This window comes from Schistocerca americana, chromosome 7 (genome assembly GCF_021461395.2).
Source record: "Schistocerca americana isolate TAMUIC-IGC-003095 chromosome 7, iqSchAmer2.1, whole genome shotgun sequence".
Taxonomy (NCBI): Eukaryota; Metazoa; Arthropoda; class Insecta; order Orthoptera; family Acrididae; genus Schistocerca; species Schistocerca americana.
In genome coordinates this window covers 547,574,929-547,602,672 of record NC_060125.1, presented here as the reverse complement: position 1 = coordinate 547,602,672, position 27,744 = coordinate 547,574,929, and the positions used below count along the sequence as shown (strand labels likewise).

The window sequence follows — 27,744 nt, the reverse complement described above, 5'->3', positions numbered from 1 at the left end:
CAGGGGCAGGCTTCCACTTTTAGTGTGCACCTCCTTATTGTTGTCCCCTCTGTGCCCTCTGCTGTACTCCTGTCACCAGCAGCCTCACACTCTAGTGAGACATGCAACTGTGCCTACTTATATGGAGCCCGCATATTTTGACCTGCCCTCCTCCCTCTCTGCCTTCCCCTTCTGTATCCCTTTCGCTGATGGTCAAACCCGCTGACATAAGTATTTACCTGTGGACGGCATTAAGCCAAACAGGCCCATGCTTACTCTGAGTTCACCCACCACAGATTTCGCCTTACACTTTGTGCCCAGTGTTGTTGCCGAGCGCTCGGTCGTCAGCTGTCTGCACCAGCCAAGTGCTGAGTTTATGCCTGTGCACATCTTTACACGATTTCGGACTACCTGTTTCCAGTATAGTGACTCACAAAGCGAGTCTTATTTCCTCTCACATAGTTTTGTTCCCCAGTTATTATTGAGCCACTGTTGACCTATGAAGAACCCACACTGACAGTGTAGTGTAGCGGCATTCATGCTTGTGTTGATACTAAAAAAACTATCAAAACAAGATTTCCAACTGATATTTTCTATTAATTAAGATACATATTCATGGTTACCTTGTCCTTTGTCATGAACTTTTCCAGCCCTGGTGCCCATTCATGCTTTTGTATTCGTTGGTTTGAACAATAATCCTTGCACGGACAAAGCTGTGGAGAGCATTCAGCATAAACCATTCGATTTATACACTCCTCACCACATCCCTTGACACCAGGTCTACTTGGTAGTGGACAGTTACAAGCCTGTGCCTCATACATGTACGTTGGTTTGACATCGTAGTACACATCTACAAAAGAATTACACATGCATATAATTAGTTTAAATAATTCTAATAATGTGCAAGTAAGTTATACAGTTATCTTTCAGAACTCTGTGATAACACTTACTTGTGCGGATCTTTTTGTAATTCCAAGACGGTACCCGATCTCGGCCTGGAAGCTGGCTATGTGTATGTAACCACCACAAGTCATACGGCAATTTGAACTCCAGCCGTCTCTGTCGCAAATATTTTCCACAGTGGTATGGTGGAGGAAGAAGACCATGCTGGTGTTCTTCGGGCCTATAGATAAGTCTGGATTTTCCCACATCTGCTGGCGGCCGCCTAACACTGTAAACATAGTAATGGAAAGGCCTTGGTGGAATATAAGTAATGGAAGGAATAAAGATAACAAACAACCCACCATAAAGCTGAGACATTGGTCTGTAGGTAGATGCATAAATATAAATGAGAACACTGCTGAGCTTTCAGATGAATCTTTCTTCAGAACTAAGCTCTGAAGAAATATTCTTGCGAAAGCGTGGCAATGTCCTCAGTCTTGTTTCGGTGCCTATCAGACACTCGATACCTCAGCTATACAGTGTGTCTTTACTCAGCTATACAGAGAGTTGTTGCCTTAATTCCTATTATTAACACTGTAAACATAATGAAAGAGATAAGTAGGACTAAACAGACTATATCTACAAGGGCCTTTTTTTCCAACCTCCAATAGGCTATAAATAAAAGACAAGTTCATAGAAAACATATTACCAAAATTTTTGTACACTTATGGTTACTTTTCAATATAATCAATAAAAGATTGAGACAGTTATCATACCTGTGGACAAGCTTTACAATACCCTCTTCAAAAAATTTTGCCACCAATGAATGGTATGAAAGTGCTGCCCTCCTAGCCATGTCTTCGGTTCAGGGAAAAGGTGAAAGTCGATGGGTGCCAGGTCAGGACTGTACGGCGGATGATCGAAAATTTCCCATTGAAATTGTTCAAGGAGCCATTGGTTGGTTGGTTTAAAAGAGGGGGAGGGACCAAACTGCTAAGTCATTGGTCCCTCGTTCCAGTTATTAATTCCACAAGGATGGGAGTAAAATAATCAAGACATACAAAACACAGCTGGAAGAAAGGAGAAAACCACAAGAATGACAGACGGGCAACAAACTCTAAAATGGACAAAATCAGACAATAAAATCAAAGAGAAGCAAGAAACATGTAGAAGAAGATCAAAACAAGAGAGCAGATTACTATGGCTGGCTGGCCACGAGAATAAAAAGGAGAAGCCAAACACTCTGCAACACAATAAAACCTTCACTCTAAAAGCAGTAGGGTGGAAGCCACAGAGGGACAAAGGACATGCGCAAAACCTAGATCAAATGATAAAAACCCAACTTCACGAATAAAACGTAAAACTAAAGCTGCTGTTGAGGCACTGTCGCCAAACACCGAAGGTAGGGTGCTGGGAAAGTTAAAAGTCCACCGCAGAGGGGCTAGAAGTGGGCAGTCCAGCAAGAGGTGGACGAGCGTCATTTGTGAGCCATAGCAACACCGAAGAGGGTCCTTGCGATGGAGGAGGTAACCACGTGTCAGCCACATATGGCCAATGCGGAGCCGGCAGAGGACAACTGCTTCCATGCGAGAGGACTGCATGGAAGACTTCCACACATTCGTAGTATCCTTAATGACATGCAGTTTGTTGTGCATTCTGTTATGCCATTCCACCTCCCAAAGTCGAAAAACCCTGCCGCATAAGACAGAATGCAGGTCAGTTTCAAAGATGCCCATTCCAGATGCGGTTTCCACTTAGCCTGTTTGGCCAGCCTGTTGGCAAGTTCGCTGCCTGTGATTCCGACGTGTCCTGGGGTCCACACAAACACCACTGAATGACGGGACCATTCCAGGGCATAGATGGACTCCTGAATGGCTGGTACCAAAGGATGGCGAGGGTAGCACTGGTCGATAGCTTGTAGGCTGCTCAAGGAGTCAGTGCAAAGGTGAAATGACTCATCAGGGCATGAGTGGATGTGCTCAAGAACATGAGATATGGCCACCAGCTTTGCAGTGATAACACTGCAGCCATGTGGAAAGGAGAGCTGTTCAATATGTCCTCTATGAACACAGCAAAGCCTACGTGACCACCAGCCATCGAGCCGTCGGTGCAAACCACTTCATGGTCCCGGTACATGTCGAGAAGCAAGAGAAAGTGATAGCGGAGAGCCACAGGGTTAACGGAGCCCTTAGGGCCATCCAAAAGGTCCAGAAGAATCAGCGGCCTAGGGATACACCATGCAGGTGTATGTGAATGGACCTCGAGGGGAGGTGGTAACGGGAAGGACCCCAGTTCAGACAGAAGGGACTGGATGCGAACTGCAACTGTAAGCCCTAACCTGGGCCGCCGATGCAGGAGACGAACTGCCGTGGTTGGGAAAAGGAGACGGTATTTCAGATGCGCAAGAGAACTAAAATCGTGTGCAACATAACTGGTGAGCAGTTGTGCATGCCTAACCTTCAATGGAGGGACTCCAGTCTCCACCAGGACACTGGTCAGCGAACTTGATCTAAAAGCTCCCGTCACTAGGCGAACACCACAGAGGTGCACTGAGTCGAGTAAACGCAACGCTGCAGACACCGCCAAACTTAAACAAGACTCTCATAGTTGAGGCGGAATTTAACAAGGGCTCCGTAGAGCTGCGGCAGCGTAGAGTGATCTGCACTCCAGTTGGTGTTGCTTAGGCAGCGTAGGGCATTGAGGTGCAGCCAGCACTTCCACTTAAGCTGACGAAGGTGAGGTAGCCAAGTCTCCACTAAAGTGAGTGGATCGTCATTACGGTAAAGTTCTGGTTCTGGATGAACGGTGCAACACCGACAGAAAAGCACGACACACGACTTCGCGGCTGAAAACTGGAAACTGTGGGCTAGAGCCCATGACTGTGCCTTGAGAATGGCTCCCTGTAGGTGCCGCTCACTCAGCAACACCAGTACAGCAGGAGCAGTACGAAATGTAGAAGTAATCCACATACAGAGAAGGTGAGACTGACGGCCCTACAGCTGCTGCTACATCATTAATAGCCACTAAAAATAAAGAGACACTCAATACGGAGTCCTGCAGAACGCCATTCTCCTGAATATGGGGGGAACTATGGGAGGCACCGACTTGGACACGGAAAGTACGGAGTGACAGGAAGTTTTGGATAAATATCGGAGCGGGCCCTGGAGACCCCACTCATACACTGTGGTAGGATATAATGTTGCCAGGTCGTGTCGTTTGCTTTACCTAAGTCAAGAAAGATGGAAACCAGATGTTGGCATCTGGAAAAGACTCTTTGGATGGCAGACTCGAGGGACACAAGATTATCAGTGGTAGAGCGACCATGGCGGAAGCCGCCCTGACAAGGAGCCAGTAGGCCACGTGACTCCAGGACTCAACCCAACCACCAACACACCATATGTTCCAGCAGCTTACGAAGAAAGTTGGTAAGGCTGATGGGCCGGTAGATATCGACATCAAGTGGGTCTTGACTGGGTTTGAGCACTGGAATAAGGGTGCTCTCCCGCCATTGCAATGGAAAGATGCCATTGCACCAGATCTGGTTGAAGGTGATGAGGAGATGCCGCTTGTAGTCAGACGAGATATGTTTAATCATCTGACTGTGTATCCAATCCAGCCCAGGAGGTGTGTTGGGGCAATGAGCAAGGGTGCTGAGGAGCTCCCACTCTGAAAATGGGGTGTTATAGGGTTCACTGTGGCGTGTAATGAACTAGAGGACTTTCCTTTCCATCCAATGTTTGAGGGTCCGAAAGGCTGGGGGGTAGTTTTCCAACACAGAGGCTCGAGCATAATACTCAGCAAAGCGCTCGACAACACCATTTGCATCGATAGTTAACACGCCATTGATGTTAATGCCAGGGACACCTGTTGGGGTCTGGTACCCAAAAACACGTCTGATCTTCGTCCAGACTTGGGAAGGTGATGTATGGCACCCAATGATTGACACATACCTCTCCCAACACTCCTGTTTCCGTCATTTTATAAGCTGGCAAACGCGGGCACAGAGCCACTTAAAGGCTACTAGGTGCTCTAGGGAAGGGTGCTGCTTATGTCACTGTAGAGTTCACCAACACTCTTTAATTGCCTCAGTAATTTCTGGCAACCAGCAAGGGACTGTCTTTCGCTGGGGCCACCCTAAAGAATGAGGGATTGCGTTTTCTGCCACAGAAATGATTGCTGTAGTGACCTGCTCAATGACAACACCGATGGCACCATGTGTGAGAGATTCAGCAGTGACAACAGAGGTGAAGGCTTCCCAGTCTGCCTTGTTTAAAGCCCATCTGGGTAGGTGTCCATGGGAATGACACCGGGGGAGTAACAGGAAGATGGGGAAATGGTCACTACCACACAGGTCGTCCTCCAGTGGATAGGTGGGAGAAGGCCAGGACTGCAACGTGAGAGATCAATGGCCAAATATGTGCCATGTGCCACACTGAAATGTGTGGGGGCACCTGTATTTAAGAGGCAGGTCTAGTTGTGACAGTAAATTTTCAACCTCCCTACCTCGCCCAGTAAGCATGGCGCCACCCTACAAGGGGTTATGTGCGTTAAAATCTCCCAAAAGTAGGAAAGATTTAGAGAGTTGATCAATCAGTGCAGCCAATACGTTCAGGGGTACTGCACCATCTGGAGGAAGATATACATTGCAGACAGTTACTTCCTGCATCGTCCTTGTCCTGACAGCCACAGCTTCAAGAGGGTTTGAAGGTGCACAGGTTCACTACATAGAGAGTTCCGTATATACATGCAAACTCCACCTGACACACTATTATAGTCACTATGGTTCCTGTAATATACCTTATAGCTGTGGAGGGCAGGGGTCTGCATTGCCAGGAACCAGGTTTCCTGGAGAGCAACGCAGAAAGCAGCTGTAAGGCTTAACAGTTGCTGTAGCTCAGCCAGGTGGTAGAAAAAACCACCGCAATTCCACTGTAGGATTACGTGATCGTGAGACTGGGAAGGCATGAAACACTCAATGAGGCAGTCTACGCCTCAGGGTCACCTGCTGCCACCAGATTAGTATCTGTGCAATCGACATCCATTGTGTCTGAGGGTCCAGCAAGATCTAGGTCCTCAGCGGACGCCAGAATCTTCACCTCATCCTCAGACACAGAGCTTGTAGGTTTGTAGGTAGTGGTGGTGTGGGTGCCACCGCAGGGCCTTGGTTCTTGGGGGGAGGGGTGTCTTTTTCTTTTCTTTTTAGGTTTCTCTCGCTGCTCCTCAGGTTTGTCCGGTTGGGAGGGCTTCACTGATTCAGTCTCAGGGACTGAGGAGGACTGTGAAGCCCTATGACCAGCTACCTGTGGTTGCTTCAGCCAGTGGCGGGTGTCAACTTTACCGCTGGTAGGAACCTGGGAAGGGAGTGACCCAAGGGATCCCTTCCTGGCAAGAGGAGCTGAAGAAGACTTACGCTTCTTCGGCTGAGAAGTGGGGACTGACGTCCCCGATGGTTGGGAGGGTGTTGCTCCTGAAGTAGGTTGTGCATGAGCAACAGGGAGGGAAGTGACCCCCCCACAATAAAGGGGGCAAGTGGAGTCTGACGGCTCTGAGAGCCAACTGTACGTGGCAGAACAGAAGATGGTAGAACTTTTGTCATAGCGGCGACGCAGGTTGACATCATATGCACAGGACGTAGTCTCTCATATTTTCTCTTAGCCTCAGTGTAGGTTCAGTCGACCCAGGGTCTTGTATTCAATTATTTTTCTTTCTTTCTGGAGAATCCTGCAGTCTGGCACGCAAAGCGAATGGTGTTCTCCGCAGTTGACACAAATTGGAGACGGAACAGAGGGAGTACTGGGATATGAAGGGTGTCCACAATCCCGACAGGTAACGTTGGAAGTACAGCGGGAAGACATATGGCCGAACTTCCAGCACTTAAAGCACCGCATTGGGGGATGGATATATGGCTGTATGTCACCGTGGTAGACCATCATCTTGACTATCTCGGGTAATATGTCTCCCCCAAAGGCCAAGAAGAAGGCACTGGTGGCAACCTGATTATCCCTCGGACCCTGGTGGACACGCCGGACAAAACGGACACCTCGTCGCTCTAAATTGGCATGCAGCTCATCATCAGACTGCTAAAGAAGGTCCCTGGGAAATATGATACCCTGGACCATATTTAAGCCCTTATGGGGCGTGATGGAAACAGAAACATCCCTCACCTTGTCAAAGGTGAGTAGTGCCTGTAACTGGGCAGAGGATGCTGTTTTGATCAAGACTGACCCCGATTGCATTTTGGACAAGCCCTCCACCTCCCCAAACTTGTCCTCTAAATCAAGGAGCCGTTGGGTTGTGCCAGCAGTGTGTGGATGAGCTTTGTCATGGGTCAACACGATTCCTGAAGTCAGCATTCCTCTTCATTTGTTTTGAATGGCTCTATGCAAATGCCGTAAAGTTCCACAATGAGCAGCTGCATTAATAGTGGTTCTGGGCTGCATAAACTCTACAAGCAACGTACCTTTTTGGTCCCAAAACACGGTAGCCATAACCTTTCAGTTGTTGAATGTTTGTTTGAATTTTTTTTATTTGTCTGGTGAATCTGGATGCATTCATTGCTGTGATTGTCGTTTTGTTTCCAGTACTGGGTCCAAGTTTCATCTCCAGTAACTATTGATTTCAAAAAGTTCTCTCCTTCACTGTGATAACAGTCAAGGAAATTCAAAGCTGACACCATTCGGTGACTTTTGTGGGTGTCTGTCAACATTTTCGGAACACAACAAGCACAAAGTTTTTTGTAGCTTAAATGTTCAGTAATGATAGAGTGTACGACAGATCTTGAATCTTCTGGAATTTCCATAGACAAAGCAGTTATGGTGAACCTACAATTTTCTGTAACCAATCAGTCAATGTGTTCAACAAGGTCGGCTGTAATGACAGACGTTCATCCCTGGGACCCTTCATCATGCATGTCACTTCGGCCATCTTTAAACCTTCTGCACAGACCATCAGTCACGAAGTTATCACCATACACTTGGCTCATTCTCTGATGAATTTCTGCTGCACTATTCCCCTCTGCTTGCAGAAACCAAATTACACTTTGTAATTCATACTTGGCAGGAACAACAATGACGGCCTCCATGTTTACGTGGCTGTTGTGCAACACAGACTGATGCCTTGAGGTCGGCAATGGCAGAGTGTGTAGTGCGAGAGTTGCGCAGTAGACTACAGCGCATGTCCACTTTCTGCCGCTCACGTAGCTTCTATACTAAGTGATCGGAGGTTGACAAAAAAAAGAGGCCCTCGTACATACTACAGCACAGCAAACTGACACACACACACACACACACACACACACACAAACCTTTCACTACACATCTCTTGGATCAAAAGTACTGATGTTCTTTTCAGGTATTCCGACAATGTCTCATCACATAAACAGAAGGCACTTCAAATTCGGAGTGCTTTCTGAACTATTCTATACTCTGTATTTGCTGTAACCTGAAGCTCCTTTTCCTTGAAACCAAAAAATTAACTTAGCATTGTATGAAGAAATGGGACTTCTTACTGCAGTAAACACGAAAGCAGTTCAGTGGCTCAAACAAATAAGGGTATTGCACTATGTCAGGACAATATAAGTATTGATGATTACTGGAAGCAGATGATTTCTGAAAACATATGGTGCATATGGCAGTGAACAAGTTAAAACTGAAAAAAATAATGATAAAGGATGGAAGGGGGACTGCAGTTTCTTTCAAACTTTTCTTCCCAGAATAAAAAGTAACAGCTACTCCGCACTATTAGAGTTTCTTTAAACAAAATTTATCTTGAATAAATTATCGTAACTTATTTTAAACTTACTCTGTTTTATAGTAGTCTGAAAATAACCCAGCCACAAGATATTTCTTTCTCCACCGAGGCTGTTTTTTACGCTGAGAAGACTTTGTAGATTCATCACCCGAAGGAACATCACTACATATCATACTTTCATATGGAAGCACTTCACTGCTGCAAATAAGTTGTAATAAGAAACCAGATTATTATAGAACCAACACACATAAAAAATGTAATTTTATTGTACAATTGCCGACTCTGTGACAACTTAAAACAGGTAAATTCGCTTCAGAGAACCTCCATTCCTAGGACTTTACGAAGTTCGCACATAGCAACTCCTCAACAGGAATGGTGTGATGAGTGCTGATGAGGCCACACATAACACTGTGTTCACCTCTATCAACACTTATCGTTTTGGTGCTAGAAGATAAATTAAATTTATTTGCCATGGAATATGAATGAGAATTTCAACTATCAGATAGCTGCATTATATAATAATTAACAAAAATAGTACAAGCACATATGGGTTAAGTGTTAACTCTGCGTAAATAACTTACAGTTATGGTACTCAGTATCAAAAGATTATAAGTATATCAAGATGTACTGTACAACATTAAGTGCACAAAGAAAAATATATTGCGAAAATTAACTTTTCACTTTAAGCAAAAGTCATGTTTGGTAGTCATATATACAGGATATAAAAACTGTGATTACAATTCAGCAGCTGGGGCGGAACTTAAGTACCAACTATGGTAGGAATGCCCAGAGTCAATCTATTAATTACGGTTAGGACCAAAGATCTGTTACTTTGTACTGTTCCTCATAAAGTGTAATATCTCCTAAATTCCTTGTAACAATCCAGGGCAGACTTTTCTTTTACCTCAGAAACAAGCACGTCACTGTATCAATCTCTATATCTTTTCCACTTTCCTCATTCTTAAATTTGAATCAGGTAACTAAAGAGAATGACTTCTCTACTTGGAACAGGAGGCACCACGTAAGTATCACAGCTAAGTGCCTAGTGGGTGGCTTGCAGCATACCAACTGCAATGTTCCCACATTCTCTATATTTGTCCATCTCTGTTTTCCTTGTGGGGGTTTGAATAAAATCTCATTTGGATATCAAATTACCTTATGACTTCTCTGAAATTAACATTGTAGGTTTAACAGTAACCCACTATCCTGGCAAATATTTGACAAGAAATGTTTTTCTGGAGGTGTGTCTACTTAGCAAAAATGATAACAGTGACCGAAACTGTCTCATGAGAAATCCGACATGTTTTTCTTTGAAATAAAATTAATTAAACAAATATCTTTAATGAAGATGCCCATATTACTTACTATGGAGTGAGCACTGTATCAATAAAAACACTGTGGAAATAATTCATATGCAATTTTCAGTGATTATCTAGCACTAGTACAGAAACTTCGATGCTTAAGTTTTTGCTGCTCTAACTAATAAATAGAAAGGGGAATAACTTTCATTTTACAGTCACAAGAAGAAGGGCAACACTGTGTCACTATATACATTTTAAAAGGAATAAAAGATATTCTTCACATATCACCATTAACATATTTTAACAATATACCCAATTATTTTCATAGTATTTGTATTTGTGTGTGTGTGTGTGTGTGTGTGTGTGAGGGAGGGGGAGGAGAGAGAGAGAGAGAGAGAGAGAGAGAGAGAGAGAGAGAGAGACGGGGGGGGGGGGGGGGGGGGGGGGGGGGGGGGGGAGGGGGTATTTATACATTTTTTCATTCAGGTGAATGAACTCACGACAACACTTTTAACTATTAACACCACAAATAAATAGAGAAAACAACTGAAAACAGTGTACTTACACATCATCTCTGTCAACATAATCCTCACGACATTTTCTATAGCGCTTTGGTGGAGCAACAGGCTCATCTTGTGACAAGTCACGTCTCCTCTTCCTCCTAGGTATTTCTTCATTGGGCGGTAACACCATATCTTCCATAGCACATGAACTCTCATCATCTGTTCCATAACCTTCCATTTTTGCACCAACATCACGCAATACACCTCTGCTTTTTTTGCTACTACTTATTACGTCGGATTCAGTGTCAGTATCATCTTCCACTTTACAGGCGCTTTTTCGATTTTTGTTCTTATCTCTAGAGTAAAGGTCTAAGGTAGTAGTACTAGTAACACACTCTACTTTCTCTTCCCTGATCTTTTCGTCCGAGCACTGAGGTATTTCTGTTGTTTCCGACTTCAGTGATTCAATTTTACGACCCTTTGGTTTTTCACTTTTTGCCGACACTTGGTCCCTTTTATTTGGTGATTTGGTCTCTGTGCACTGAGTCCCATTAACTGAACTGGAATTCAAAATTTCACTATTTGACACTAATGCTTCATTTATCACAGGTACGTGGAGTGATGTAGCTGGTGATTCACTGGAATTTTGTACTTTCTCTGGCAGACAGTTTTGAATCTGTTCCAAGGATTTATCAATCAATGGTGGTCTCTTTTTCTTCTTTCTTTTTATTGGAAAGCCAGTTCTGTTAATTGTTTTCCTTCTTCGAGCTCTTTCTTTCACTGCCCCTGCTGCTTTTTTCAGAAGCTCTAGTGGAGTTAATTTTGTAACATGGATACGCACATCCCTGATTAACTTTCTCCTCTTTAGATGTACACGTTTCAGATTTGATTCTTCCCGGGCTGATGCTCCATTAAGACGTTTCAATCTGAGACTATGAAATGTGTGTGTTCCATGTTCAGTAACACTGTTTTTATCACTACTAGAACTCACTTTTGAGGAAGGAGCAGGCCTTGTCTGCACTGTCCTGGTTATAACGGGGGATGTTCTGCATGGCTGTGGAACAGATCTTCCTGAAGTAACTGTCGATTTTTCTGAAGGTGGAATTACTGTAGGTGACTGCACTGATTTTGCAATGTCTTTTACACTGGTGTCACTAGTTTTACCAGCAGGTAAATTACTTTTGTTAGTACACACAGATTCTTTCGATAATGCAGCTCTTGTTACGGGCGATGAAAGCTTTGTGGCTGTTACTGTCCTGTTTCCTGTGGACACTTTACTTAATGGTGACAATGATTTAGCAGCTGCCACTGACTTTGTTTGTGAAGACGCTAATTTATTTGAAGCTGAATTGGTTTTAACTACTGTCCTGTTAATGACTGAACTTACGCGTTTCGGCAACACAGCTGTTTTCGAAACTGATGACGATAACCTGTGGATAGGAGATCCCACCTTAATGGTGGGGAAACTGGACTTGCTCAATACTGGTGATGATGGCTTTACATGTGTAGGAGAAGCAGGAACAGTGGAATCTGGCTCAGCAATTTTCACTGACGGTTCAAAGATGCCTGGTGGAACTTTTGGCTCAGCAGACACCGAAGAAGATCCCTGAACAACTGCTGTTGGTGCGATTGTTGTCACCACTGATGACGATGCTGTTGTTATTGTAGTTGTCACTGTTGCTGCAACTGCACTGGTTGTTGTAACTGCAGTAACTGAGGATGACAACAATGGTGCAGTAGACACCGGCAGTGGCACACTGACAGCAACAGCAGTGGCAGTAGAGTTTATACTCGCACTACGTGACGCAGTTCGTTTGCTTGGTTGTGGAGGAACATTATGTGAAGAACTGTTATCACCTGTTACATCTTTGTTCTTGTTAACTACCACACATGGTGTTTTTGCACTATTGCAAGTGGCAGCTACAACATTCTCTAATCTATGCCTTTTTTTAGGTGTGACAATTACAGTGCGTTGTCCCTGAGGGGTTTTGTCAAGACATGGCGTTGTTGTATATTTGGTTATACAAGCCTCTATAGTTTCATCTATGGAATTTCTGGAAACATCTGCCAGCAGTTTAGACTTTATGTCGATCTGAGCACAATTCTTATTAGCTGCATTTGTCAAGCAGTTGGTTTTATCACCCAATTTTTCTTTTGAAACTGAGCATATCTTCTCTGCTGGTTTTACCTGATTTTTACCAGCTGTTGCCACTATGCTTGTACTGCTTGTACCACCCTTCTCTTTCTCTAGACACAATCTCTCCATTCCACTTGTTTTCTTGCTGTCAGTGGGAATGTCTATTTTCATAGTATCTGCTGATGTGTTAACTGGCTGAAGGTTTGTTGCTGTTGACATGTGGTAGTGACGTTTCTTCAAAGGAAGCCTCTGTTCATTGCTGGCATTAGCTTCAGGCCGTTCATGACCCTATAACAAAAATACACCGATTGTTATTTCCAAAGTTTGCAACTAAACAAAAATACTGGAGACTCAAATTATATCACAAACTACAGTAAAGGAAAGACACCCTACAGTGGTTTAAAGACAATATCGAGCAAAGTGTGCTACAGACTGTACAATGCAGTATGTATCAAAAGAGTATATGCGCTGTTTGAACATGAATTTGTGTATAACCCATATGTATAACAAATATTTAAAATATAATAAAGCCAATGTCCAGATAAGCGTAGATGAAACATTTTAGCAGGAATTGCTGGGCTGTGATTCACTGTAGCTATTATAGCATTTAAGTGAAAGAATGAATAAGCATTCCCTGTATGTAAATACTTTTACGATTCTTCAATACATACACTGAGGTGACAAAAGTCATGAGATATCAATATACAAATATATAGATAGCAGTGGTATCATGCACACAAAGTACAAGATGTCCCACTCGAAAGGGGCCCCACAAACGTGTAGGAATTCCACTGAAATTACAATGTGTAATTTTTGGCATCTGATGTGGGAACACTGTACTTTGCGACATCGTTTGAGGCAACAGTGTGTTTCTGCGCATCACTGTGGCTGCAGCTCAGTGTTTTGTGTTTAGCAACAATGTATGGCTATTCTGTCGAAGAGCGCATGTTTTTTGTGAAACAATGTTGGATTATTGGTTTCATTAACACATGTCAGTGAATGTTTGTTGAAAGGTTTGGTGACCAGCACATTCTGTCTAAATGCTGCATACAACACTTAGTGAACAAGATAGAGAGCAATTGAATGATGTTGGATATTCATGGCAGGGGACAGCCACCATTATTTGGGGGGGGGGGGGGGGGGGTGACTGATGTGAAACAATTGTTGGCCTCTCCTGCAATGTCTGTTCAACCAATGTTTTTCTCAGGAACGTGGAATGTCACAAACTCGGGACAGCAGTTCTACATCTCTCACAATACAATTCTGTGGTGTAATGAAAAATCCACATGCACTGGATGAGCAATCCCTGCATTCACAAAAGATTGGCGTGTTCTGTGCAACATCAGTGTGTCGCATCATCAGACATATCTTTTTTTTCCCAAGTCTAATGTGAAAAGTGCAGCTTTCAGTGAAATGTTTCACAAACTTGTAAAATAGCTGGGTGATTAAGAACTTACCCTCAGCTGGTACCAACAGGATGGGGCCACATGTCACACATTTCAAGTGATCATGGCTGAGGTTGGAATCATTTTTCCCAAGCAGAGTGATTCTGAAAGGACTGTGGCCCTCAAGATTACCTCATTTACCACCAACTGACTTTTTTTATGGGTGGCCTAAATGGCAAGGTCTACAGGAGCAAATCATACAACTCTGAAGATTTACACGAGAATATCGTCCACAAAATCCAGGCAGTAACACCAAAGATTCTGGCAGCAACATTCGAGAATCTGCAGAGGCGAGTTCAGCTGTGTTTACAAGCTGAGGGTGGTCAATTCCAGCACCTCTTGTGATTCACCTTTATTTCCCCATGAACAAGGTAGGACATGTTCATTTCATTTCATTTCATTTCATTTCCTGCTTTTTACGCAAAGCCCTTAAGTATAATTTAAGCAAATGTATGTTTACAAGGCCTCTTTCGAGCTGGACACCCTGTATAATAAGGCAGTGCTTTGGTGAACGTGTCATTTGTACTAAGATGATTCATGTGAAAAGATTTCCGAAGTGATTATGGGCACACAATGGGAATCAACAGATGTTGAATAAGGAGTGGTAGTTCCAGCCAGATGCAATGGACATTCCGTTTTGGAAATAGTTAAGGAATTCAGTATTTCAAGATGCACAATGTCAACAGTGTGCCGAGAACATCAAATTTAAGGCATTTCCTTCACTGCGGACAATGCAGTGGCCGATGGTCTTCATTTCATACAGTTGTCAGTACAAACAAACAAACAAAATCAAACAATGGAAAACCCACTGTTGTACATGTGTGTGTGTTTGTCAACTAATTTTGATGAAGGCCTTACTGGCCAAAAGCTATATTTGTGACAGTCTTTTTGTTATGCCTAACTGTGACTCAGCATCTCCACTATCTTGAAACACAAAATTGTATGAAATAACCAAAGACATCAACCTGGGATGTAGGATGAATGTTTATACCACGACAATGGAGTGAAATTTGGCACTAATGGGCTATGGCAGCAGACGACCAATGCGAGTGCCTTTGCTAACAGCACAACATCACCTGCAGTGCCTCTCCTGGATTCCTGACCATATCAATTGGACCCTAGATGACTGGAAAATCAAGGTCTGATCAGATCAATCGCCATTTCATTTGGTAACAGCTGATGGTAGGGTTTGAGTGTGGGATAGACTCCACAAAGCCATGGGCTCCAGTTGTCAATGAAGCAGCACTGTGCAAGCTAGTGGCGGCCCATAATGGCATGGACTGTGTTTACATGGAATGGACTGGATCACCTGATCCAGCTAAACTGATCATTGCCTGGAAATGGTTATGTTTGGCTACATGAAGATGATTTGCAGCCATTCATCGACTACACATTCCCAAACAATGATGGAATCTTTATGGATGATACATTTGTTGGCAACTGGTTTGACGAACATTCTGGACATTTTGAGCAAACGATTTGGCCACCCAGATCGCCAAATGTGTATTCCATCGAACATTTATGGGACATAATCGAGAGGTCAGTTTGTGCACAAAACCCTGCACCAGCAACACTTTTGCAATTATGGACAGCTATAGAGGCAGACTGGCTAATATTTCTGCAGGCAACTTTGATTCCATGCCACACTGAGTTACTGCACCACCCACAGAGGCAAAAAGAGTTCAACTAGGAAGTGTCTTATGACTTTTGTCATCTCAGTGTAACACCATTCTAATGTCTAGCTTTGTCATTCACCATGTTCTACACAGCCCCTAACTACATAAGCAAAACTTACTTTCATAAGTTTCTGATTAGTCGTAACTTTTAAACTCAATGGAGGTAAGCACGATGACTACAATACTTCTCTGCCAAATGTTGTCATCTGTGTGAGTGAGAGGGAGAGAGACAGAGACAGAGATTGGTATTAATCAAGAATCAGATAACATCATAATAATTATAATTTATTTAAACAGTCAATGGCAAAGGAGGAATTGAGAGTGCCAAAACACTTCCTGAAAAGAACAAATTGTTTCCTCACAACTAATGAAATGGATCTCTAGCAAGATTGCAAAATCTCATAAATCCAAAATTATCAGTTCTGAGCTGCATGTTTCTACACATTAAGAACTGTGTCCTGCATACGATGAGAAATCTTTGATCTCATTACATGTATGCTTAGTTGTTCTCCTACATACTAACAAAAACTTGTAAATTCTAGCATTCAAATCTTAATATATGAAACCTTGTATCTCAGAAGAATTATTCTGCTCTGGAATTTAACATGCATCAGTCATTGTTGTGCCAATGTAATAATTATTTAGAATTTTTTGATGATATTTACAATGTTTGCCTAGTTTAACAGTGTTATAATGGAGTGATTAATACACAACAAGTTACTAATTGAGCAGGCAATCAGTTAATGTATGCAAAAAATTAAATAGATTATCGAAAATGTTAACAAATAAGGCAGATGTGAGGTGTGCTATTCTTTCTCCACCTTATAGTATGTTATTACACCAAAGCATAACACTCATTTTGTAGATAGATGGATAATAATATCATGCTTTAGGCCTATAATTATTATACAGACTATCCCAGAAGTACACATCCAAACAGCGAATTTTGATATTGCAGGAAACTCAAATGCAAGTACATAATCACACATCACGGGAAAGTAAAATATTGAAGATGACACTATAATTGTCAGACATTTTCTGCCCAGAAGTTCCAGCTACATTATCAACAGGTTCAGTTATAATGCTACTATAACAGAGGAACCTGAAGGCTCAGAAGTAGATGATCTGAACTTGACAAGAAAATGAAGGAATAGAGCTGGTCTCCAACTGGGGGTAATCCATGGAGTGGCACCACACCACCTCTCCTACACAGTAAAACTTCAAAGCTGCACCACCTTCCAGTAATGTCACGGTGACAGTGTTCTGGGGCTCTAAAGGGGTTATTCTATTTGATGTTCTCCCTCAGGGTGGAACAATCAAATCTGAACTGTATTGTTACCTTGAGGAAATTGAAGAAACGATATCAGTGTTCATATTCACAGAAATGCAAACGAACTTCTCTTCCTCCATAACAACGCAAGGACTCACAAAAGTCTGCGCACCTGAGAAGAGCTCACAAAACTTAATTGGACTGTTCCTCATCCATCCTACAGCCCAGATCTTGCACTTTCCAACTTCCATCAATTTGGCCCCATAAAAGATGCACTCTGAAAATGCAGTATGTTGATGATAAGAACATTATTAATACAGAAAGAGGTTGGCTCTGATGTCAACCTGTGGAATGGTACCTCACCAGCATACATGCCCTCCCAGTAAGAAGGCATATGGCCGATGCACTGAACGAAGATTATGTTGAAAAATAGGATTTTGTAGCCAAAAGAGCGGGGGATATTATGGAGTATTGTAATCATAAATAAAAACAACCTGCTTTCAGAAAAAATGTGTGTGCTCCTCATACCATGGACGTGCAAGTAGTGCAGTCAGTCCTTGCACCCCAGACCAATTGTCATTGTATTAAACAGAAGCTGGTGTGCATTCCACATGCAGAAAGAAAATGAGGTGCTCTACTCCCCAGTTGATTATGTGGATGTTCTAAAGTAAGTGAGGTATGAAAAACATGCCCAATGTAGACTACTCTCAAGTTCAGTGCTGTAAATCAGTTTGTCCAGAGAACAAAGTAGGCGAGCCTGGTGTTACAGGTGTATTGGCACTGAGGTATAAACCATCCATGGGTACCAAATATAAACTGGATTTTGAAGATGTTAGGAATTACTTCTGAGATGACCTATTACAGTGACCAGTAATATAAGAACATCTGTACATAGAACCATCTACAATTTCTGCACTAAAGTATCATGATTTAACATCTCTAAAATCAGTTATTCCAAAAGATTATAATCTTTTTTATGGATGCCTCATTTACACAAAACTCATTTACACAAAACTAACTTTTATTTTTGTGTGAGAAGACTTTAAATTCATATTTAATTCATGTTATGTGTCTGTATGCTCAGTTCTGTTAGTAACATTAAAAATTATATGAGTGCAAAAACTCTTTAACTTCTTGTGTTTTAACAATGATTTGGTTGCAACACCTTGTATATCACTAAATAAGGTCACTAACACCATAAAAATTGCCAAATAATGTGTGCAACAGATATTGTTACTTTAGTTTATGACTCAGTGTCTCTTTAAACTAGCATGACTTGCATCACTTAAAACTTTTACATATTATAATGTTATTTTAGTTTCCTGTAAAATATGTGTTTTTTGAGATATGATGTTCTGCTATCTTAATTATGCATATTCTAAACTAGCAAGTAAGTGAAGAAAGAAGCTGAAGTAGTTCCCATATACAAGGAAGGAGTAATTAGCCGCATAAACTCTGGACATAAGCTTCACATAAAGATCCTCACTGCCAACCCTAACGAATAACAGATATTATTTTGCCTGAAGAACAGATTATGTCCTGTAATGGTAATTCTTGTGTTTATTAAGTTTTTGTTATGAAACACATCATCGACAAAAAGACAGAATGAAACTGCAACTCCTATATTATGTTTGTTGATTGTGTTAAAGCTTTTGACAGAATACTGAGAAGTCAGCTCTGTGTAATCACAACTACTGAAGAAAACTTGAAGAAAACTCTTATTATAACATCTTCAATTTTTTGGTCCTGTCCTCCTCAGTTGCGCGTAATACTACGGTATGTTGATGATTTTCACTTATGGACCGTCTGACAGCAACTGAATAAAACACAAGCATAGTGCTGTGGAATGCAGGAAAAAGCAGCAAATTGGCGCTCATAGGAAGAAGAACAAGACCAAAAATGCAACAGGAGCGTAATATGTAAGAAACTGTCTACGCAACCTGCCACTGATGATGCCTTGCAGAAAATAAAGGCGAAACGCGTATGGCACTAAAATTGTGTTTTATTCAGTTGCTGTCAGACGGTCCATAAGTGAAAATCATCAACATACCGTAGTCTTATTATAACATTCAAACGTGTCTTACTGCTATAGTGATGTGCAAACAAGAAGGTGGTTGTGTGCAGAGAAGTATGTAAAACACTTTGGGGCATTGTCAGTCTCCTGACACATGCTACAGCTGTTTCCTATCCTGGTAACTGGCACTACTGTAGTAAGTGCCAGATTGGACCAGTGTTTCTGCTTCAGGCTCATCCTAGAACAGTTTATATGCTTGGAAAACTGTTGCGGTCACTCCTTAGAGTACTACTTGTCATGTTCACTTTATGCCACCCATAATGAACACTACTGTGACTAAGTACCTTCACTATACATAAACTAACATGAAAGTTCAATGCTACATGGCCTATGCGCATCCTGAAGTGCATGCTATAGACAAATGTGGTAGACTACTGGCTGAACTGTCATGTGGTGCACTTCTTCTTGCCACTGCCTGCCTGCCTTCTTAGGTACATACCACTACAGCTACCTCCAAGTCAGCTGTTAATAACTATCTATTAAACAGGTTGGCACATGTATCTTCCTTGGCTGTATACACTCACATTTTGAGTAAACTGATATTAAACATAAAACTGAATATGCTGTAAAACAATTATAACCCTAAAATACTAAGTGATGAAGGACACAATACCGGAATTTTACAAGACAAAGGCGGTAACAGGAAGCAACTATGATGCTGCAACATGAGTCCTTACTGGCAAGAAACAGAAGTAGAACCCAACCCCAGAAACGAGGTTTCTTCAATTGATTATTGAAGCAACATGGGGAGATATAGCCTAACTCTCACCATCTACAGCCTAAGTTAAAGAATCACACAAAATCACCGGAGGTGAAAATTTCATGCATAAAGGATGAGTGACCCACATTTATCAAGAGCAATAGCAGCCAAGTGGCTTCCAAAGAGTGGGTAGGCTGAAGATCCAATGGAAAGATCAACAGTGGCTGAAATCCAAAGTTCATAATCTTTAATCACAGTGGTTATAACACCAAGTGTATATACTGATGGCTTGTATGTCACTAGAACAAATGTATTATTTATCAATAATCTTACCAACTGCATACGACAATGGTCTTGGAAGCGGATAGGAACTGTGGTAAGTAAACACCATAGCACCTTCAGTTCTAGCCCCTAGTCCCCTCCCCCCTCCAAAACAAACACACCCAAGTGACTAAAAGAATCATTGTATTGTCAATCCAGCAGTGTGCCTATTCCATGCCATGCAATTCAATCGATACTAATTGGTAATTATAAAATAATGTTTTCTCACAGCATGAACAGAGAAAGTTGTTACCATTTTTATTTGGGCGAGTTTAAGACACAAAAAGAGTGCAACCTGAACCGATAAATCTTAGTCTTACCTTCGGTACTTCAACAGCATTCTTCTTTATTCTTCTTTGACGGCACTTTTCCTTCCCTCCATCTCCCTCAGCACCAGACTCTTTATCACTACTTCTTGATTTTTCACTACCTTTCCGCTTCTTAATGATTCTCTTAACCCTAAATATTGATGGTAGAGCTAATTCGCCTGCCCTCAAATTCCCCGAGACGGAACCTCCCCTGGCAATAATACAAAAGCGATTAAAATCTTGTATCAATTTTTCCACTTCTAACAGAAATGCAGGATCCACGACACGTCTCTCCGGTTTCACCAGTCCTAGCTTTTTCTTTCGTTTTTTGTGTTTGTGATGTGATATTCCAGGAGGAAAAGAATGTACCCTTGGTAACTGTCTAGGCTTCACTAGTTTCTGCACTGTAATTGAATGAGAGTTAGAAGCTGAAAGTGTCCCTGAATTTGCAATATGTCTTTGCCTGGGGCCACGTACTCCCAGTCGTCTATCAGTTTCTGGAATTTTACTCTGAGACATATCGTGCCTCCTTCTACCTTTCCTACGTCTTTCCTCAACAGTCACTTTAGAACGCACAACAGTTTCAGCCTTCTTCTGGCTGTTTTCTCTCAGTCTCACTCTAGAAGATTTAACAGGAAACCTCTTAACTTCAGTAGACTCAGTCTGAAGAGATAGTTCAGATCTCCTGCTTACTCTCACATTTACATCACTAAAAGTAGCACAACCTTTCTGTTTCACATTCACTTCACCACTACTGTCATTCCTCTGTAGTTTTCCTACAGGTGAATCCTCACTAGCCTTGCTTTGATTTGCAGCCTTTCTCTTCACTGGGCTCCTACTTTCAGCCTCCTTCGAAGTTTTTCTGTCCATAGTAGGTAGCGGAAGATTGGGCTCCAACACAGGAGGGGCCTTTTTAGGTCTTCCAGGTCCTCGTTTTATGGGAGCCACAGGAACAGGTGATGGAGTAGGAGGAATTTCGTCACCACTGTCAGTACCACTAGCAGTTACTACAGCTGAAGCACTGTGAAATGATACATGGTTTTGCACTGGCCTCTTCCTTGCGACCTTGACATTCTTCCTCAGTTTTGGTCTGCCCGGACCCCTACGCTCAGTTCGTGGACGGCGTATGCACTTAGTGTTCTTAGCTGGCCTTCCAGGACCACGTTTGACAGGTCCTTTCTTCCGCCTACCAGAAAACAATGCAGGAGGTGGAGTGGCAGTATCCCGTGCTGGACTTGGCAGAGGTGAAGAGGTCTTCTGCGTGTTCGGTGCAGGAGAATGAACTGCCGTATGGGAAGAAGGTGAACAAGACTGGTGAACTGGTGAGCCGGCCACAGATTGGATTCCACTGTCTGGAGAAACATTAGACACCGAACAGTCTAAACGCATGTAAGCTTCCAGTTCTGGCACCAGTTTGCTGGGTGCCGTAGGGCATTCAGGCCGATTTGTCGACTCGGCAGCTGGTTGAGGTGGTCTGATGACTTTTGGGGGTCGGCCCCTTTTTCGCCTGTGTGGAACATCTCTCTGAGTAGCTGTCTTGTTTGTATCCTGTACTGAAGTTACAGTAGCTGCCTGTGATGAAAGTATCTCTGTCTTTTCAACAAACTGCTGAAGCAATGATGAAGAATATCCACCAACAGATGAAGATGGTGCAGCTCCATCTGGGATGTTAGCTGGTTCTTCAGTTGCCTCTCCACTTTTTGCAGCTGTAGCACTCCTCGTCATGGCTGGAGTAGCCTCTTCACTGTCTATATTTATCCTCTTAATTGCATCACTCACAACTTGTTCTGGTAGTTCTACATCACTACTGGATTCAGCTCCTGTGGTTGCTCGTTGCTGTGCAACTGCTGCAGACACTTTCCCACTTTCTGAACTGACATCTTCAAAACCATCAAAAGGAGGTCCTGCTTCATCTTCATGGTTGTCTATTGTTACAACATCTGGAAGAATAGCTGCCAAGTCCTCCTGGTTGATTTCCTAGAAATAAGAAACTGTGTTATTTTCACTGTTGGTGACAACAAATACAGTGTATAAATAATAGTTTTAAGAAAGTCATCAGCAAATTCAACAAGAAAGCTGGAAATAAAGTATTCAAGCAGTTTACACTATATCAGCGTGATGATACCTGTGTTTCTGGAGCACGTATACATGTAGTACACTAACCTGCAGACAGATTACCAATGCAAAATTGTCACAATTAATTATTTTTGAGAGCTCTTGTGAATATGTTTAAAAGCTAATAGACAACACTGACAATAACTTTTATAAATTTCTGTTGGAAATGAGAATAAGGCTTAAACATAAGAAAGGAAACGGATTTAAACTTACGACACCTACAAACAAAACAAAAATAATATTTCCTGAATAAAGAAGTGGAGGAGTTCTGGGTTTAATAAACAATTGATAATGACGCCATTAAGAGATGGAGCATAAACTAAGAATGGGGAAGGGAAACGGCTGTTTTCTGTTCATAGGAATCACCCCAGCTTTTGTATTAAACAATTTATGGCAACTGTGAAAATCTATGCCTAGAAGGCAGAAAGAGAATTTGAACCGATATCATCCTGAATGAGAGTCTAGTATCTTAATCACTGCACCGAAGGGGATGCAACCCTCCCCCCCCCCCCCCCCCCCCCCCCCTCTGCCTGGTGGCCTTTGGTCCTAGGGAGGGCCCAGGGACAGCCCCATTTTTAATCAAATCCCAAATGAGGCCAAAACATGCTCAGTAAATAAGAGGCAATTTGGAGTTCAAGGACTCATATGTACGCAGAATACGAGGGTTGACTGAAAAGTAATGCCTCCACCTTTGTAGCTCTTCAACAGTTGGCAGCATTGGTACACAGCAGGTACTGGCTTGTTCTGTAAGCTCTTCTCTACAGCTCCACTTGGCAGGTAGCCTTAGCATTGAACGGTTGTGTTGTTACAGTGTGAAGTACGGAACACTGTGCAGACGGTCGGTCAATGTTATTTAAGCAACGTGCAGTCATTGAATTCTTGACAGGAGAAGGTGTCACCCCAAAGGAGATTCATCAGACAATGAAAACAGGTTGGTCCAGAATTTTACTGTGTGGGTATACAGGCGCTGGTTCCAAGATGGCGTAAGGCAGTTGAGAGGGATGGAAATTACGTGGAGAAATGAAAATATTGTCCCTAAAGGATGTATCTACACACTGTAAAACTTTCAAACATGTAGAATAAGAGAGGGATTTTAAAACAAAAATTGTGCATTTCTTTTGAAGTGGTCCTCGTAACTTAAAATTTTTTTGGAGACCAAATGAATACATTAGCTGATGTAGGACTTCCCTTTAACTTCCATCTGAAACTCTCGAGGATACCCATCAGAATGGGAAAAACTCAAAACTGTCCACTTGTGCATGCTCTCCAGAACACCTTGACTATCCTGTTAACTCCATTTCATTCTTCATAAATCTTGATTAGAAGTAGTACATAGTTAAAGTAAATTTTCTTTGATTTTTATTGTGGCGTCTTACGCTAGTTTAAATGGTAAGTGTTTTATCATATACCTAAGAAGAGCTCAAAATGTAAATACTTGCATTTCTATTTAGATTACTATCATGTTGAAATTTTTTAATAGATACTATCAGGATCAGAAATGCATGGAAACTTAAAGTTCTATAATCCTTTGCAAACAATAGTTTCTTACACGACGTTGTTTCCCAGTACACAGTAAATTGCAGAATCATGATGTATAACAAACAAATGATGGTTTATCAAATAGTAAAATAATCTTTTCATCCACTGAAAAAATTGGCTTTATTGTCAGCCGCAATATAAACCCTATACACAACATTCATTTGAAAATGAATCATGATAGTACTTATCTACTCTCTCGAGCCCAAAGACTACATAAACAGAAAAAATTACTGTTATGGATACGTAGGCCATGATCTGCACCGAAATAATCTTTCAATTTTTTAAAAAAAGATTTCATCCATCTAGCTCCCATGAAAGAAAGTTATGAAAAGCAAAGTCTCACAAGGCCAAATTAGTCACTGTATCTTTATCCAAATACCTTTCGACTCATGGAGAAAATAAAGATGACGAAGAAAAGGGTAATCAAAGTGTTGAATCTGGCTCCAGTGTACACACAATTTTTATGTTGAGACTCAGATGATAAACCTACTGTTTGTGATTTTAATGAAAACTTTTGCGTGACACTGAAAAACAGATGATAAAGACAGTAATGATGAGAAAATTAGTGAGAATGAAAATACTTCTGATGCATCTAACTTAGACTCCTCTTCATCCAGTGATACAGTACACTGGCCAGTATCTGCTATAGAGGATATCACAACTGTGATTACTGAAAGGGTTTATGAAGTATATCAAAACAAGGTATCTATAAAAAGACAAGGTGAACACACTACATGAACCCATTGACATTTTAGTTTTTCGTGGATTTACTCACGTTTGAACAAGACGAAACATTTAACGAAATGGATGTTGTACTCGCCATGAACAAAGAAACTGTACTGTTTTTGCTGCCGATTATTTGTCTCTGAGAGCAGTATATATATATATATATATATATATATATATATATATATATATATATATATATATATATATATATATATATAAAAATTATTCCTCACTTCTGTCAGTGGTGAAAATTGAATCCTAACATACAAAAACATGAATCATCATCTGAACATCTATCAAATTTTGAAAAATGCAGAACACTCTGTATGGGCTTGAAACTTAAGAAAAGGCTCTGACAAACATAATCAGAAGATTGTCCTCGATGAGATCACGGAATTGAGGAACATTTTACATCACTGTTTAGATATTGCACTATTTTTAGTTCAGCGAAAGCTTGATTCCTGTGGTGACGGTAAAGACATTTCTTTGGGAAACAGAAATTTTCTTAAAATTAGTGCAATTGATGACAAAATCTCAGTATTACAGCTGGAGGAGCCTGCTGGTGAATCAAAGAGAGTATCTTATTATTGGTCAAAAGGGATACAAAATGAATTTAATTTTATTTTAGGTGAATACATTTAGGAAAAAATTATTGCAGATATAAAAAATAAATATTATGGAATAATTTTTGACAGCACTCCCAATGAAAGAAGAACTGACCAAATGAATGAAATATTGATATGTCCATAAAGAAGACAAAATTGTGGAAGTTCCAAAATCCTTGTTAGTTTTTTATGTCAGGAAAGACTGCAAAGGATATGTCAAAATATATTCAACAGCACCCAGAAAAAGACGGGCTGATATTGTGTTATGCATGGCTCAAGGGTATGATAACACTGTGCCAATCTCTGATGTACATGGAGGAGTATTATGAAAAATTCAAGAAGTCAATCCAAAAACCATTTTCAGTCCCTGTGCAAATCATTCCTTAAATCTTTGTGGAGTTTGTGAATTCTCATATATTCCCTTTGGCATCATCTGCTTTGCACTCATGAAGAGGTTATTTCAATCACCTCATCATCTACATACAGATGAGAATTACTTAGAGAGAAATAAAAACGTTTGAAACAACTGTTTGATATCCACTGGAGTACGCATTACATTTCTGTTAAAGTCATAAAAAGAAAATGTGGAAGCAACTGTGAGCACTTTCGAAGATATGCAAGTGTCATTCAAGGCAAATCTTGATACTAGATCTGTAGTAAGCTTGCTCTTTCACATATAACTGCATTTTATCTTTTTGACCAACATCAGCTTTTGGCACATGACAGTGGAGAAGTCAATTTAGCTGAAGAATATATATATAGTCTTCACATAAGACTTTGGATAAAGGACTCACCAAATTAAAAACCACGAATGAGATTTTTGTGATGGAAAGAACTATAATTATAGACAATGCTGTACTTTTGGCACTAAAAAATACTATGATATGAACATTAACAATGATCAACAAGGAAGAAGGAGGGTAGATAAAACAACGTCAGGTAAACTAGCTCATGACACTGGATTATCAATTCAACAAAAAGTTTGTTGATCGGTGTTTGAATGTATAGAATGATTTCTACAAGAGTTCTCACAACAATAAATGATCATTAAAGATATCATCAAAATTTTCCAAACTGTTGAAACAAAATTTATGCTTGAAGCTTCCAATAATTCTCTGGCTGTAGCACTGGACAATCTGGTAGAAATTTACGATGAGTTTGATAAAGAACAGGTGGTGCAAGTAATAGTCTATGTGCAATGAATATAATTGTAGATGTTGTTGCTAGACAGACAGCCCAAGAAATCCTTCAATTTATAATTAAATGGGACTTCACTGAATCATTACCCTGTACATCACTTATAATCCAATACTTCTTGGCTATTTGTGTCTCAGTCACAAAATGCTAAAGAATGAATTAAGAATGGCTAGCTAAACTGTACATTTTACTAACTGAAAGTAAAGTGTCACATAAAATACATTTGAATGATTTTATTGAGAATTTCGGTAAAATAAAGACACCAAAACATGTACTATAATAACATCAATAATAAATACTATCTCATACTATGATTACGAAGCTAACTGACATTAATTGTAAAAGGTTTGTTTCCAAATATATAAAATAAAAAATAATTTTCTTATTCTATTCATTATTATTCCTTTGCACTGCCTGATGGTAACTGCGCTAAATGCTGATTCATATTTTCTCACATACATCTTTAAGTATGTGCATTACAATTACTAGTATGTAGAATACATACATTATAAATATTTGATTTCTTTATCAGTCATGACATCTATATTATTCATATTTTACAAAATGTACAGCACATATATCAATTTCTAAACAGACTGGAGACCATGTTTAGTTTCATCACAACAGGTCTCTGAAAGGCTTAGGCTGTCATTGCACCATACCACCTTTGTTTGGTCTTCTTGAATAAGATATACCATACAACAATATTAATAGAAGAAAAGTGAAAGGTAGTATGAAAATGATTAGTCAAAAGGAATCAGAAATTCCTTTAGGTTATTACAGGGCCCAGCATATTCGGCTGTTCATACCTCTAGATGCTCTGTTATAGGCAGGGTCTCAGACTGGACCTCAATATGACCCAGCTCCTGAGCTAGTTGTGAGATCTCTGCTACCTCTCCATCCTCATCACTATCTGACTCATCATCATCAGTGTCAGTGTTGCTGCGGGGTGTATGGACACCCCTCCCACGTCCACTGCCACCTCCAGCACAAGGGTACAGGCTCGGTGAGGCAGGTACACGCATACTGTATAGTGCTGCTGTGCGGCCACCTACGGCCGAAACCTGCAACAACAAGAAACAAAAATAAAATGTGTAAAGTTGCAAGAGAAGTGTAGCACTTTGTATTGCTACATGTATCAACTGACATTGTGACAAAGGAAGCTGGAATATTTTTACTTCCCCTCTTGTTTTGCCATTTACCTCCTTAAAATT

At 41.1% G+C, this 27,744-nt stretch overlaps 1 protein-coding gene across 1 annotated transcript in view; it reads right to left on the bottom strand.

Annotated features, from left to right (window-relative positions):
* The window catches only part of LOC124622509 (histone-lysine N-methyltransferase ash1), a 329,323-nt gene that overhangs the window by 52,668 nt on the left and 248,911 nt on the right, over positions 1-27,744 (bottom strand). Inside the window, exons 7-12 of the mRNA XM_047148230.1 lie at positions 27,340-27,594; positions 20,358-22,322; positions 10,477-12,839; positions 8,662-8,808; positions 930-1,150; positions 603-829 (exon numbers count right to left, since the gene is read on the bottom strand). Coding sequence (XP_047004186.1) covers positions 603-829; positions 930-1,150; positions 8,662-8,808; positions 10,477-12,839; positions 20,358-22,322; positions 27,340-27,594 — 5,178 coding nt within the window. The remainder of the gene's footprint in view (positions 1-602; positions 830-929; positions 1,151-8,661; positions 8,809-10,476; positions 12,840-20,357; positions 22,323-27,339; positions 27,595-27,744) is intronic.